The sequence below is a fragment of the Impatiens glandulifera genome, chromosome 3, assembly GCF_907164915.1.
Source record: "Impatiens glandulifera chromosome 3, dImpGla2.1, whole genome shotgun sequence".
In the NCBI taxonomy this organism is placed as follows: Eukaryota; Viridiplantae; Streptophyta; class Magnoliopsida; order Ericales; family Balsaminaceae; genus Impatiens; species Impatiens glandulifera.
In genome coordinates, this window is record NC_061864.1 from 32,580,311 (window position 1) to 32,596,316 (window position 16,006).

Below are 16,006 nucleotides of genomic sequence, written 5' to 3' on the forward strand. Positions count from 1 at the left end.
GATAATGTTATTGGTGGTTGATACGGTTGAACCTGTTGAACTGGGATTCGTTCAAAAACCGGTTTGATGACCGGAACGATTTTCAAAACCGGTGTTATGACCGAAACGGTTTTCAAAACCTTGGTATTAAGTGAATATATATAATAAATGTTTTCTTTGTGAAAGTTAATAGTAATATTTTTTCCTTTAAAAAAATTTAAACATATTTTTAGTGGAAATTCAGATATTTTGTTTTTGCTGGATGAGAAAGTGATTTAAGCTGGCCATCTCTAGAGAGTTCTTCAGCCTTTACCATCTTATAGAATTTGATAGTTGGAAGGAAATTGCAAAGCAATGGCAGCAGACGAAACAACCAACTTGCCTGACTCAATAGACGAGGATGACCTCGATGAAGAACCTGGGGAGGTGATCGAATCGGCTCCACCTCTCAAGGTCGGTGAAGAGCGACAAATTGATTCCTCTGGCCTCAAGAAGTTGCTCCTCAAGCGTGGTGTCGGTTGGGAAACTCCGGAGTTCGGCGACGAAGTCACAGGTTCCCGTTACTCTTTCTGTCTCACTCAATATCAAAGAGATTTTGGGTCTCCTTCTTTTTGCTTGATCGTTCGAGCAGTTAGTTGTTTTGGGGTTGTCTTGCCTCCAGTGACATTAGTTTCTTTTTTATTTGAATAAAATGCAGTTCATTACGTGGGGACTTTAATCGATGGAACCAAGTTCGATTCCACAAGGGACAAAGATAAACCTCTCACCTTCAAGCTTGGGAAAGGTGGGTTTCAGTAATCCCTGTTAATAGAATCAGATGTTTAGTTATTATTTATATTGATTTAAGCTTCATTATTTTGACATTGTTCCATTTGGAAATGGTGTTGAAGAAGGCATCTTTCATTCTGGAATCTTTCACATTTTGCCTGTTTGAAGATTCTGATCATTTTTTTTCATGTTGAGACCCTTGTTTCCTAAAATTATTTGCTTAATTTATTCTTTCAAAGATGCAATCACATTATCATGGAACAAAGAAGAGCTTTTCCCTTTATTTTCCTGGTTTCCCTGACTTTGTTCATTTATTGATGGATTGACCAGAACAAGTGGTTTTGGGATTGCAACAAGGAATTTACACCATGAAGAAGGGAGAACTGGCAAAGTTTATTGTGCCTCCACAATTGGGATATGGAGACTTAGGTGCAAATGGTGTTCCCCAAAATTGCTATATTCAGTTTGAAGTGGAGCTTATTTCATGGATCACAGTTGTAGATATATGCAAGGATGGTGGGATTATAAAGAGAATAATGCAGAAGGGAGAGAATAGTTCCCCGCCTAGTGATTTAGACGAGGTTCTTGGTAATAAACTCTAATTCTCTGCTTTGTTGTGTTAGATAATACAAGTCCAAGGAGCATATTAAACCCTTTTTGCATTTTAAATCATTTCATTATTTTGAGCAAGTCCTTTTTCCTCATATCCAGTGAATTACCAAGTGATGTTGGAAGATGATCTTCTAGCTATGAAAACACCCGAAGGAGGAGTTGAATTCCATCTGAAAGATGGTATATATATATCTATATCTTTTCTTTATTTTGATCAAAAGTATGTTGTTTTGGGATGTTGACTTATCTTATTTGTTTGTTTAGGCCATTTATGTCCTGCTCTATCAAAAGTAATCAAGACAATGAGAAGGGGAGAGAAAGTCAATCTAGTTATTCAGCCACAATGTAAGCACTTCAGTAGTTTGTTATTTCTTTGTTGTGTGGATATCACACTTATTTTGCACCCTAGGAAATCATCAAACTGATATGAAACAAGGTGATACAGTTAAAACCCTAGAAAGAGGGTCTGAGATTATAACTGAAAATAAAGAGAAATAGCTTGATAGCTAGAAGTTGTGGAGAAAGACAGTAGTCTGTATTTCTCTTATTGCTTGATGATATTTCTGTACACAAGGGCAGTAAATAAATACAATAGCTTGCCTACACAAGAAAGGAAATGTTTTGCAATATAAAAATTAAAAATCAAATAATATAATATCTTAGTCTGCAATCACCACATAATCAGAAAATGAGTTTATTTTCTAGATTGATTTTAACCGTCTTCTTTCAATCCTCAGCTTGCCTGTGAGATATTTTTGTTGTATTCTCTACAATAAGACATCAAAGGCTAAGAAAGGTGGAAACGTGTCCCTTGACTCGGGCCGATGGAAAACCGGGCCACGTCACTTAACGAAGAGACTTCATTCGTGCAGATAATTTACAGAAGCATCATATTAGAATTAAATAGTACTAGATAAGTATTATATAACTAGACAAGGGGAAATAGTCTTGTTTAAGTGACCAAAGATCTCAGGTTCGATTCCCATTTAAAACGCTTTGTTGGAAGTGGGCGGTCATGGCTATGGAGGGTCGTGCTAGTTTCCTTCAGGGAATAAATCCTAGTTTCCAAAAGAAATAATAGGAATCTGGTTCCTAGCTCTATAAATAGGTCATAGATGTTTCACGATGTAGGCTTAGAGACAAATGTAATTCAGGGAATGACAAGATGGGTCAAGACTATAAAAATATGTTGGTGGGTTGGAGTCAACTTAGATGACTTGAAGTTCTTGATTCTAAGTGTGGCTTTCTATTTGTGTAAATAGATGGCATATAAGAACACTTATGGAGGGTCGTGCTAGTTTCCTTCAGGGAATAAACCCTAGTTTCCAAAAGAAATAATAGGAATCTGGTTCCTAGCTCTATAAATAGGTCATAGATGTTTCACGATGTAGGCTTAGAGACACAAATGTAATTCAGGGAATGCCAAGATGGGTCAAGACTATAAAAATATGTTGGTGGGTTGGAGTCAACTTAGATGACTTGAAGTTCTTGATTCTAAGTGTGGCTTTCTATTTGTGTAAATAGATGGCATATAAGAACACTTATGGACACTCGTGGTAGAGTTACTCTTTCCACTTTGTACTTAGACTTGTCAGAGCATTCTCGGGAGATAACTTAGTTGGTTGTGAGAGAAAAGTTTCCTTGATAGTTAGTGTAAGCTACTTGTGTGGAATATGCATTCTTGGAGAGAGCAATCTGTAACATATATGATTAGTGAAAGCCAGAGGGGCAAGTAGATGTAGGACACATTTTCGGAACCATTATAAATCTTGTCCTCTTTAGAAGCGCTTTCTTTTCATCTTAATATGTTTCTTGCTTTGAGTATTCACTCCAAATCCTAAGATCGTTCTTAGATGACAATTTGTCTTTTATCAATACAAGAGATATTTCTATTAGTCTCATCTTTAAAATTCTCCAGGTTTTTCCCCTTTCTCAAATCAAATCTACAACCAAATTAGGATTTGTAACAGAAAAAAAGCATAACCCATATGATGTCTCCAATTCTGTTACATGTATGCTGCATGTAATATCAAACTAAGATACTTTGAAGCTGTGGAACTCATATTGGGCTTTCATGTAATTTGAAAATGGTTTACTTTGATATATTTTGTTTCGGGAATTAAAGGAGAACTAGCATAACACCCCCACAGTCATGGCCCCCCGCTTAAATTCAAAGCGCTTCCAGATGGAATTGAACCCGTGACTTTTTGATCTCTTAAGTTGACTCTTACCACTGGGCTACCTTGGTGGAAAAAATGGGACAACGGATTAAGCATGTAGCCATATTACTACTTTGATTAGGATGAGGTATTTATGACTTAAGGCATGCCATAAACTCCAGAATTGGCAGTTTGGGGGATTTTCAACTAAAATTGCACACCTTACCATCAAATTTACCTATATTGTTTTGATGGTTTCACTTCTTGAAAATTATTTTGATGCTGCCATTGACAGCTTGCTTGCTGGAGTTTGAGATAGCCATAGCATCCTGCTACCTTCCAATTGCTTCCCACTTCTACCAAAGCTGATAGTTGAGTTTATAGATCATTTGTTGTTTTTTAAACTAAAAACTTTTGTCTTGGGCTTCGTTATGCATATAGATCTAAGCACCTTAAGTCACTTTCATCTTGAAGGCTGACAACCTATTTCTTCTTCTTGGCCTCAATATGTTCTCACTTCCAGCACACTCCTTTAGTATTGTATTCCAGGATTTTTTTTCCTTTCGTAGTTTTTTCTTTTCTTTCTTTTTTTCTTCTTAAACTTGCATATATTAGAAATGTCACATGATGTGACTGTCTCACAAAGATTTCTCACAATACAAGCTGCTACACAAAGAGAATAAAAAGTAGATTGAAAGAAGAATGAAGAATCTCACCCATTCTTACTAAGAAACTGAAAGAAACCCCAAAAACGCAAGAAAGATGTGTAGAAACAACTTATGAAACGAGGGGGATTTTAACTTTAGGTTTAATAATCTCCAAGGATGGAGATATGAAATCAAGACAATAGACTGCACTATACTACCTTGTCAAAATCTACCATAAAACTTATTTTCATAAACCTACACCATCGTTACCCTAAATGCAATCTTCCAAGAGCAACTTCCTTAGGAGATCTATTTTTATTCCATCTCTGAGTGTTTTGAGATGGGAATTCTTCAGTTGTTTTGATATTTTTGTCTACTTTAACATACATTCTATCAGATCCGAGCTTTCTATGTGCTTCAAATCTGAAATATCATGGATCTGATTTTCGGGTATATTTTTCTGGTTGTTAGTCTTGATTTACCCTTGTTTGGGTTTGAGATAGCAATATTTCAAAATTGATTTATCATACGATTGCAATGAATTTTGAGCTACTTACTTGGACTTCAGTTTTAGGGGGATTCTGCATGAGTTCTAGCCTTATAGCAGACCGTGAAGTTCTGCAATGATTATTATGTTTTTTTATTTCTTTTTCTTAGTTTATTTCTAATTGGCCAGCTGGCCCAGTACATTGTTAGATTTGTTATCTTTTGTCTTATGTGTTGCCATTACCATTATAGGAATCAGAGAGAGAGCGAGAGTTAACTATTTCAGCTAAAGAGGTGTGAGGTTTAGAGGTATGACTAAATTTGTGAGTGAACTTGTAGCCGCGTATCTTATCTTCTCCTCTCGACCAATCTATCCTCACTTCTGTTTACTCATCCTATTTCAATCTTCTGTTTACTCATCACTTTCCTTGCTCTACTCATCACTTTCTAACTCCTTACAGATTCTTGAAGATATTGGTTGGTTAGGGGAGATCTTTGTATCATATTAGGCTAAAGTATTTTCTCTTTGTGGCTTAACAAAATCAATATTAAGATATGGCTTCAACAAATATAATTGTGCATCCATGTTTAATTTTGAAGGAGTATTTATATTTTTATAACATATACAAGCATAACTTGCTCTTCTATTAATAGATTTGTTTGGTTTCCAAATCCAAAATTGTTCCAGATGCCTTTGGAGAGAGTGGTTATGATTCTAAAGACCGATCTGTCACTGTCCCACCTAATTGTGTTCTGAAGATTGATTTGGAGCTGATATCATACAAGCCTGTCATTGATGTTACGGGTGATTCCAAGGTACTAAAAAAGATCTTGGAAGAGGGCCATGGCATTGATACTGCAAAAGAGAATGCATTTGTTAGTGGTAAGAATATCATGTGTACTTATTGGGTTCTTTTGGCTAACAAATCTATACAATTGACCTTTTTTAGATGCTATTGGTAAAACTAAAATAGCATGAGCATGATATATAAACATGTATTTGCTATATTATGTGTATATATCGTACACTTTAGTCCTTGTAATCATTCTAATAAAAGATACAGTTAATATCATAGTTTGAATTCATTTAGAAAGATTTATATATAATGCATAGATCCATACTGTTTGTTAATAGGAAAAAATCATCTATGTCATATATATATATATATATATATGATTTATATTCGGATTCTTAAATTTGATATTAAAGTGTACTTGATGTACATGGTATTATATTTCTGCTATTAGTAAGTCAAAATTATTTTCTACAATAATTGAGTTTTATGTCCAAAAAGAACACTTGTTGCACCTCAAAGGAAAGAAACAATCTTAAGTTTTTAAAAATTAAAATAAATAAAGGCCATTTTTGATCAAGGTTAAGGAAAGAAATAAGGAAGAATGACCTCTAAACACTTGATCAACTAATCTCCAAGAATGAAGACATTAATTACCATGTCTCAAAGGAACAATAAACCCAACATCACAAGAATCTAACATTTACTTCTCATTCAAAGCACCTGGATTTGGCGGTGGGCTGTTGTTCTAGTCTCCCAAAGGGAATAGTAGATGTGAGCGCAACTTGGCCCTAGCACTTGGTATCACCAGAAAATATAGAAAGAAATCTGCCCCAACCTACAAATGTTGAAAAGGAGTTGGCCAATATGAAATCCCTTTGTAGGTACATGCATCACTTCCGTACTTGAACCACAAGAAACAAAACAATCCTTGAACACAATATTATTCAAGGAAAAAAAATCATTACATTACCAATCTCTTCCTCCCCTGATTTTTAATTTCTTTTTCATGGCTCTTTTCTCTATCTTTTCTTCTGTTAGCCTCATTGTAAGTTTCAATTCCTTTTGTGTTTCTCATGTTGTTATCCTTAATTTTGTTTCTATTACCAATTTCTACAGTTAGGTATATAGCTATGCTTGAAAATGGCACTGTATTTGAGAAAAGAGGTTTTGATGGAGAAGGACCATTGGAATTTATCACTGAGGAAGGTAAGCTCACCTTTATTCTTCCTGAGATTCTTCGTACATAGTTTAAAGAAATGATAAAAGATGATTCTTAGGAAGAGATTGACGTTGTCTTCTCCTGTAGAACAAGTAATCGATGGATTGGACAGGGCTGTAGCTACAATGAAGAAGGGAGAGAAGGCATTATTGACTATAAATCCTGAATATGGCTTTGGAAATGTTCAAGTCAAGCGGGATCTTGCTATAATTCCACCAAATTCCACTGTTATCTATGAGATCGAGATGGTGGATTTTTTTAAGGTGATTTTCTGCCTGATTAAAAATTATATATAGAAGATTCATCTTGAAGATGTTATCTGTAGGGTTTTATAATTACTTAATTTTCTGTTTTAAGTTAATATGTGAATATTATTAGCGGTGCACCTTAGTGTTAAATCAGTCTGGTAACGGAGAGGATGATGGAAATATTATTTTCAGGACCGAATATCTCATATTGTCAATTTTCAACTCCTAACTATTTTATTTTCTATTGATTAAGGATGATTGTTTAAATGCTTGTGGGATTCTTTTCAGCTGTTTGTATGATTGATTATTTTAGCCTTACAAGCTCGTAATTCATTGGACCCTATTCTCATCGTGATATGACATGTAATGCACATTATGGTATTCTGTTAATCTTGTAATGCACACATTTGAGGTTTTGAGACAAATGGTTTCTTCTTATTTGTTTGTTTCTTCCTAAAGGAGAAAGTGCCCAGCGAATTGAGTTGTCATGAAAGGATTCAGACTGCTGAAAGGAAGAAAGAAGAAGGAAATCTCTTATTCAGAGATGGGAAGTACCAAAGAGCTGTCAAGAAATATGAAAAGGTATTCAGTTTGATGAATATAATGGCCCCACACTTACTTTGAGATATCTCATCTTGATGTGGATGCAAATGAGTTCACATTTAGAAATAGAACTTAGTCAGGATTTAAAAAATTATTTGTTGTTTCTCATCTCGTTTCAGATTCAAATCCAGATCCATAAACAAAGAGTGTTTATAAATAGGCATATTCTCGCTTCTTGTTTGATTTACTTGATTATGAATTTCTCCTTAATGTTTTTAAGGCAGTTGAATTCATCATTGAAGATGGGTCCTTAAGCGGTGACGATGGAAATGCAATGAAGACAATAAGAGTTTCATGTTGGTTGAATGTTGCAGCTTGTAACCTCAAGCTTAAAGATTTCCATCAAGTAATCAGTCTGTGCTCCAAGGTAAGAATACATTTGTGGTTTTTAGAGAGTTTGTGAGGGATTAAAGACCTCTGATTTTCTTTGTATTATAAAATATATGTCTAGTACATTTATATACTAAATAATAAATATTAGTAAGAAGTTACCATTACTGACTTAGTAGTTAGAACTATTACATAATAGGATCCCACTTACTATTTAGTTTGACTATTTCCACACGCCCCTCAAACTAGTTTCACTCCTCAAACTAGGCGGTAAATTCCATCTTAAATGGGGAGACACATAAGACCTTGATGTAACTACCAAAGAGTGGCTTTGAGGGAAATCGCTGAATGTAGAGATTATCACAGAGTGATATTGTGGAATGCATGGTGTCCGCTGAATTGACATAGATGGTGCTGAAGTGTTGCAGAGGAATGACGCTTGAGCTTTTGCGGAGGTGATGCCAAAACTTGGAAGTTGAAAATACTTCAGCCAAAATTTGAAATAGGCTCTTAAATTTTGGGTGAGCCAATTTTGAGATACCTACCATCAAATAAGATGTCCCTATGAGATATACCCAAATGGACTATTGTACTCTTGATTTCTTCTTTCGGTTTTGCGGGACATGAAATATGAAATAAGTGATAGGTTCCAAGTTCAAGACCAATATTTATCATTTGTGAAGACTCATAGATCAGTGCTAGACATGTCCTCAAGGTTATAGGTTCGAGTCATCACATCCGGACCATTTAAAAATATATATATACAAGGGTTCATTCCCCAAAGTTATTTTCTTGTTATTTTTCTACACTTAGAACGTCTTAAGTTGAATTGGAGTTCATGACTGGGGTTTTTAGCTAGCTTCCTACAAAAAAATGACTAAATTATCTTAAAATACAAACAAGCCCTAAGGCTAAATGCATGCAATCGTCTTCAATCCATACTTTGACTTCGATAGTGGTATGTTGGATTTAAATGACTAGAGGAGCCAGTGACCCCTCAAACAAGGACCAGGCTTTAGATGAACACCACAAGAGACCTCAAATATTTACAAACAAAGGTGGCAATGAAGGAGAATGTGGGAAGTCATCTCCTTCGACCCGTAGCCTACTCGCAGTAGTAGTCCCTTTGTGCTTGCATGTGTTGTTAATAAGGATGCCTCAATGAAAGACTCACCATCCAAAAGAACATTTTAGATGGAACCCCATCAACCAGATAATGCCCAAGGGAAATCCAGATCCACCTTCCTGAATAAAATCAAATAACAGAGACCAAAGCTAAAGTTATCCTTGCCTCTACCGAAGACCGTCCTGAGAGTTCATCAACACATCAGGGCCACTCGAGCGAGCAACCGAGAAACAGAGTCAGACTCACTTTAGTTAAGGCGCTTGATAAACCGGGTAGAAGAATCAAAAGACCCACGACTAGAATGAAGATTTCCCTCATTGTGGCCCTCTTACAAATAGCAACCAAGAAAAGCTCTTAAAAGTCTTTAGCAAGGCTTGAATGCACCACTTGCATTCCAAAAGCAAATAGAATAACCATCGCTTACCTTGAATATAGAATTACACCTGAAGTCCTCCCAAATAACAAAGATATTATTCCAAACGCAACATCCAACTGGTCGATGACTATTTTACCCTTATATTTTATTAATTTTCAAGGGTTAAAAGTGGTTTGTTGTTTTTACTAGTTTATTGAATTAATCAAGATATCTTAATTTGAACTAAATCTAAATAATTAAATGATTTTAAATGACAATTATAAATGGACTTAATCTAAATAAGCACATCATTTGGTTTAAGTGATTAGTCGTGTTATCTAATACAACCTTACAACATGTAGATAAGTTTGGATTTGTGAAAAAAAATGAAGTTTGGATAGAAAATGTAGACAAATTCATCTAAGTATTGATTTGCATGTGGGGTTATGCTAGCTTACTAAACATTAAAAAAAAATTATTTGCCTGATCAAATGGTCCTATAAATGTATGATTCTTTAAATGCATATTGTTTATCTTCTCTCTTCTTAATCTAGATGTGCTGATTATTTTTTGGTATTAAAGTGAAATGTATGAACCTCAATGAAGTTGAATCTCTTACAGGTCCTAGATGTGGAGTTCTATAATATAAAGGCTTTGTACAGACGGGCACAAGCATATATGGAAACGTATGATCTACAATTAGCTGAAATTGATATCAAGAAGGCTCTGGAGGCTGATCCACAAAACAGGCACATTCTGTGTTTGTGCCGTTATTCCTTTTTTGACACATGTGCATATATACAGATACATGATACTTTGTTATTTATATCAGGGAGGTTAAGATGGTCCAGAAGCGCTTGAAAGAACTTAAAGCTGAAAGCAACAAAAGGGATGCAAAACTCTTCGCAAACATGTTTGCTCCAAAGACAAAGGAGGGATATTTTGTTCCAAGAAAGGTAATAATCTTATAAATGCTAGCTTGGATAAAACCCAATCCTTCTTTCGATGGATTGAACTATTAGTTCTTTCTTATTAAATTCCTACTCCCTCCCAAACTACAAAGAGGAACATGTTATTGTTTCTTCTCACATAGGGAACCGGTTCTTCCTCTTTTTACATGATTTTTATCCTCTTTGTCAAGATTTAGTGCGGGCTAGTTGGATCCTGGTTATTCCTTTTAGTTTGTAGTATATTATAGAAAAACGTAAAGTACTAGCTGAAATAGTTTTTCCTGTTTGGTAAAAGAAGTGTGGTTGGATGAGATCACATTGAATTTGATAAATAAAATTGTGTTTGGAATATGATCTTAGCTTTTTGTAAGACAAATTTTTGGTTGGTAAAAGAATTGTAGAGCTGAATTATAATAAGCTGGATCCCAAATTAGATGTTGGGGTTTGATTAAAAAGTTTTAGCTTCTTTTGAAATGTAGTTTTGTGAACTTGTAACCAAATAGGCTACTTGAAATGGAAATGCCCTTTAAGAAAAGAGTGGTCCTTGTCTCAATAACTATTTTGTGATTTTGTTGAAAATTACATGTCTCTTACTTTCTGAATCCGTGTCATGAATGCACTATGACTGCATCTGATCAAACACATTGATATCCATTTCAGAAGTTGAAGATTGGAGAGGTAGAGGAATGACAGGATAGATGCAGAGTTCATCAGGCAAGATTTATGCAGCTTCAGCTCTGCCTGAAAATGAAATGTAATCTAGATGTGCAAAGAAGCTTCAGCTCGATCTGAAAATGGAATGGTTTAGATTTGACATAGATGCTTTTGCATAGATAAATACATAAATGGGAAATTTGTATAAGTGATCTCAGATGTGGCGATTTTGGCTCATGTTTGGATGACTCGTTGCTTCTGACAAAAGAAGAAGATTACTTAAACGTTTATTTGAAATCTCACTTATACTATTTCAATATAATACTGTAGGGGTGGTGGATATGATAGGTTGCCATCTTTGGTTACAGAGGATTTATTATTGTGAAAAAAATGATTTCTTACTAATACAAGTCTTTAGAATCAATCTATTAAGGTAGTTTAAATGGTAAGAATCGAATATAAGATACCAAATGTCATTGTTTGACTCTAGTTTAAAAAATTATTTAGATGACAAGATCTAAACTTTCACCCATCAACTTATACCTTTCATTTTCCGGAATTCAAAATATTTTTTTGAATATTATTTCTACTCAGCAAAGTACTTTATAAATTAAAATATAAATTTTGTATTTCAATAAATAGTAAAAAGTTTCCGTTTAGATGGGCACACGAGACATAATATCAATGGTTTTTCTAGAGTACCCAATCTTTGAAACGAAATCTTTTCACTTTTACGTTTTGATGCGAATAAAATAAAATTTCTTTCTTAGTTTCTTGCGGAGAAAAACCCGATGACAATTCTAAAAAGTCAAAATTAACCTAATCGGATTATCAAATTGTTTTTAGTTATTTTTTTCGAGTCTTTTCGTCTCTATGAAGATAGACGGTTAATTATTTTAAGGAATTTAATTCAAATAAAATATTTTTAAGAAAAGATTTGTAAACGTTATATAGGTTAAGAGTTCTAACATAATCTAGTTTTTTAAAAGGAGGGATGATGGGGATATGAGTGCTCGGTCTAAAATGTTTCTTTAAAAGGAGAGATAATAAAATATGCATAAGACATTATGACTACACTAATTCATCGACTCTTCTAGAGTTAGAACTTAAAAAAATATTCAACTTCAAATTCGAATAATATTTGGCTACATTGTGGATGTTTGTTTGCATTTTTACGCGCTTACAATATATGTGCATTCATTTTAGTTAAATATTACAAATTCTGTAGAATAAACAATCTTTTTCGTTCAAAGAAGCATTGTGATTTTATAGGAATGCTTTGTAAGCAATACATGTTTGCATGATTTGAAATCACCTATTAAAACTTTAAAATAAAATATATATTTCGCAACCTGCTTAAGGCGATCACGAATGCAACTTGAAAATGTATTGAAGATCCGTCTCCTTTATTTATTTCCATTTCTTTAGCTCTCCAAGGGCTTCTTTCCTAAGGTAGCCGATTATTCCATTCAATCTTTTAATGACCTTCATGCTAAATGATTTCTTCAATTTGAACATCCAAAATGTCGAGACTCTTGTATTTTCATTTTCATGTGCAACAATACGTGTTGGCAACCAAGACCAATATGTATAAAAAAATGTTAAATCTAAAGGACATGGATGGAGTCGGGCATCATTCATGAAGTAAATATTATCCATAAATTGCAAAGTCATTAAACTTCAATTTTACTATCTCTTTGACTTTTGAGCTTTCGAACCCATTTTTTCCTATTGTCTTTTGAGTCCTATTTGAGTCCTAGACTTTATCATTTTCAAATAACTTTTAGGGTGTGTTTGATAACTCAGGAATTGACATTAAAATTAAAATTGGAGAATCTAGAGTTAAATTTGATAGTTCTAAATTCCAATCTTTTTAGGTCGGAATTGTAATTTCAAATTAACACGTTTTACATATTTTTGACATGTTTAATACGTTTTTTCACACATTAAACACGTTTAACACGTTTTAAACACGTTTAAAACGTTTTTCACACGTTTAATATATTTTCATATTTGGGCACGTTTAACACGTTTTTGACACATTTAACACGTTTTTTACGTCATTGACACGTTTTTGACACGTTTAACATGATTTTCACATTTTAAACACGTTTAACACGTTTAACACGTTTTTGACACGTTTAACACATTTTTGACACATTTAACACGTTTTTGGCACGTTTAACACGTTTTTGACACATTTAACACGTTTTTTTACGTTTTTGACACGTTTAACACGTTTTCACGTTTTTGACATATTTAACACATTTGTTTACGTTTTTGACACGTTTACCACATTTTTGACACGTTTAACACGTTTAACACGTCATTTACACGTTTTTCACACGTTTAACATATTTTCATATTTTGGCACGTTTAACACGTTTTTGACACATTTAACACATTTTTTACGTCATTGACACGTTTAACACGTTTTTGACACGTTTAACATGATTTTCACATTTTTAACACGTTTAACACGTTTTTGGCACGTTTAACACATTTTTGGCACGTTTAACACGTTTTTGACACGTTTAACACGTTTTGACACATTCAACATGTTTTTCACGTCCTTGACACGTTTAACACGTTTTTGACACATTTTTCACGCCCTTGACACGTTTAACACGTCTTTGACATGTTTAACACGTTTTTGGCACGTTTTGACACATTTAACACGTTTTTCACGTCCTTGACACGATTAACACATTTTTGACACATTTAACATGTTTTTCACGTCCTTGACACATTTAACACGTTCTCGACACGTGTTTGACACGTTTAACATGATTTTTCACGTTTTTAAAACGTTGAACACGTTTTGGCACGTTTAACACGTTTAACACGTTTTTCACGTTCTTGACATATTTAACACGTTTTTGATACATTTAACACTTTTTTCACTTCTTTGACACGTTTAACACGTCCTTGACACGTTTAACACGTTTTTGACACGTTTAACACGTTTTGGCACGTTTAACACGTTTTTGACATGTTTAACACGTTTAGACACATTTAACACGTTTTTCACGTCATTGACACGTTTAACACGTTTTTGACTCATTTAACACGTTTTTCATGTCATTGACACGTTTTTCACGTCATTGACACGTTTAACATGTCCTTGACACGTTTAACACGTTTTTGACACGTTTAACATGATTTTCACATTTTTAACATGTTTAACACGTTTAACATGATTTTCACATTTTTAACATGTTTAACACGTTTAACACGTTTTTTACATTTTAGCACATTTTGCACGTTTTGGAACGTTTAACAAGTTTTTCACATATTTAACACGTTTTTGACACGTTTAACACGTTTTCACGTTTTTGACACATTTAACACGTTTTTTACGTTTTAGACATGTTTAACACGTTTAACACGTTTTCACATTTTTGACACATTTAACACATTTGTTTACGTTTTTGACACGTTTACCACATTTTTGACACGTTTAACACGTTTTTCATGTTTTGGCACGTTTAACAAGTTTAACACATGTTTGGAACGTTTAACACGTTTTTGACACGTTTTCATTTTTTTATTCATATTTTGGCACGTTTTGGTACGTTTAACAAGTTTTTAACATTTTTACACGTTTTTGATACGTTTATCAAATTTTCACGTTTTGGACACATTTAACACATTTTTTTTACGTTTTTGACACATTTAACACATTTGTTTACGTTTTGACACATTTAACATATTTTTTTACGATTCTAACACATTTACCTCATTTTGACACGTTTAACATGTTTTCACGTTTTTGACCGTTTTATACATTTTTTATGTTTTTAACACGTTTGCACGTTTTTGACACATTTAACACAATTTTTTACGTTTTTGACACATTTACCTCATTTTGACACGTTTAACACGGTTTTCACGTTTTGGCACGTTTAACAAGTTTTTCACATGTTTGGAACGTTTTCATGTTTTTAACACGTTTAAAATGTTTTTAACACGTTTAAAACGTTTTTAACACATTAAATATATTTAACACGTTGTTCACACGTTTCATATGTTTTTTACATTTTTGAAACGTTTGACATATTTTTAACACATTTAACACGTTTTAAACATGTTTAACACGTTTTTCACGTTTTGGCACGTTTAATAAGTTTTTTACTTATTTGGCACGTTTAACATATTTTTGATACGTTTAACACGTTTTTGACATGTTTAACATATTTTAAACCTATTAAAACGTGTGAAAAACATGTTAAACGTATTAAAAATGTCAAAAACGTGTTATATGTGCCAAAAACGTGAAAACGTGTTAAAAACGTGAAAATGTGTGAAAAACGTGTTAAAACGTGTGTTTAAACGTGAGTAAACGTCAAAAATGTGAAAAACGTGTTAAGATGTGTGAAAACCATGTTAAAACGTGTGAAAAACGTGTAAAAACGTGTTAAACTTGTCAAAACGTGAAAAATGTGTAAAACGTGTTAAATGTGAACAACGTGTGAAAATGTGTTAAACGTGTGAAAAACGTGTTAAATGTGTCAAAACTTGAAAAACCGTGTTAAACGTGTCAAAAATGTATAAAACGTGTTAGACATGCCAAAAACGTGTTAAATGTGTGAAAACTGTGAAAAACATGTTAAACGACCACTGTGGGCTTCAAAAGTCTATTTGATTTCAATTGACATCTTGGGCCTTATAAGAATGTTTTGAAAACTGATCCTGTTATAACTCGGGTTTTTTTTGACGAATTTTGATCCAAATCGAATCTTTTTTAGATGTATTGGGTCATTGATTGTTTATTTCTGAAAAAATAAACTATGGGAAATGAGGTAAAGAAAAAGAAAATTATTCACGTTCTTTGATTGATAACTGACAACACGAATTAATACATTTTTTCTCTACTGAGATTTACCGCTATTATTATTAATATTTTTAATCTTTCATATTTTTCTTATATCTTTCACTTTTTTCTCTCAATAAATTCATTGTTGTCCGTTATATATGGAACCAACCGGAGCTGCAAACGGTCACAATCATTTGGGAGAATGGACGCCTTGTTTGGAACTAATCGGACTAGAGCTACAAACGGTCATAGTCTTC

General features: G+C 33.6%; 1 protein-coding gene across 1 annotated transcript; it reads left to right on the forward strand.

Moving 5' to 3' along the window:
- Positions 1-259: 259 nt before the first annotated feature.
- LOC124931637 (peptidyl-prolyl cis-trans isomerase FKBP62-like) lies at positions 260-11,275 on the forward strand. Its single transcript, XM_047472151.1, has 13 exons — positions 260-532; positions 677-763; positions 1,078-1,335; positions 1,459-1,539; positions 1,624-1,704; positions 5,340-5,534; positions 6,565-6,654; positions 6,755-6,930; positions 7,375-7,497; positions 7,739-7,885; positions 9,951-10,078; positions 10,162-10,285; positions 10,940-11,275. The coding sequence occupies exons 1-13, from the start codon at positions 334-336 to the stop codon at positions 10,967-10,969; spliced, it is 1,719 nt and encodes a 572-aa protein (XP_047328107.1). The 5' UTR covers positions 260-333; the 3' UTR covers positions 10,970-11,275.
- The last annotated feature ends 4,731 nt before the right edge of the window (positions 11,276-16,006 follow it).

Bases quoted from the DNA above. Each gene is read 5' to 3' on its own strand.
- LOC124931637 (XM_047472151.1), top strand. From the start codon at position 334: ATGGCAGCAGACGAAACAACCAACTTGCCTGACTCAATAGACGAGGAT. The intron at 1,336-1,458 runs GTAATAAACTCT...CCTCATATCCAG, and splicing joins TGATTTAGACGAGGTTCTTG to TGAATTACCAAGTGATGTTG. The intron at 6,655-6,754 runs GTAAGCTCACCT...CTTCTCCTGTAG, and splicing joins GGAATTTATCACTGAGGAAG to AACAAGTAATCGATGGATTG.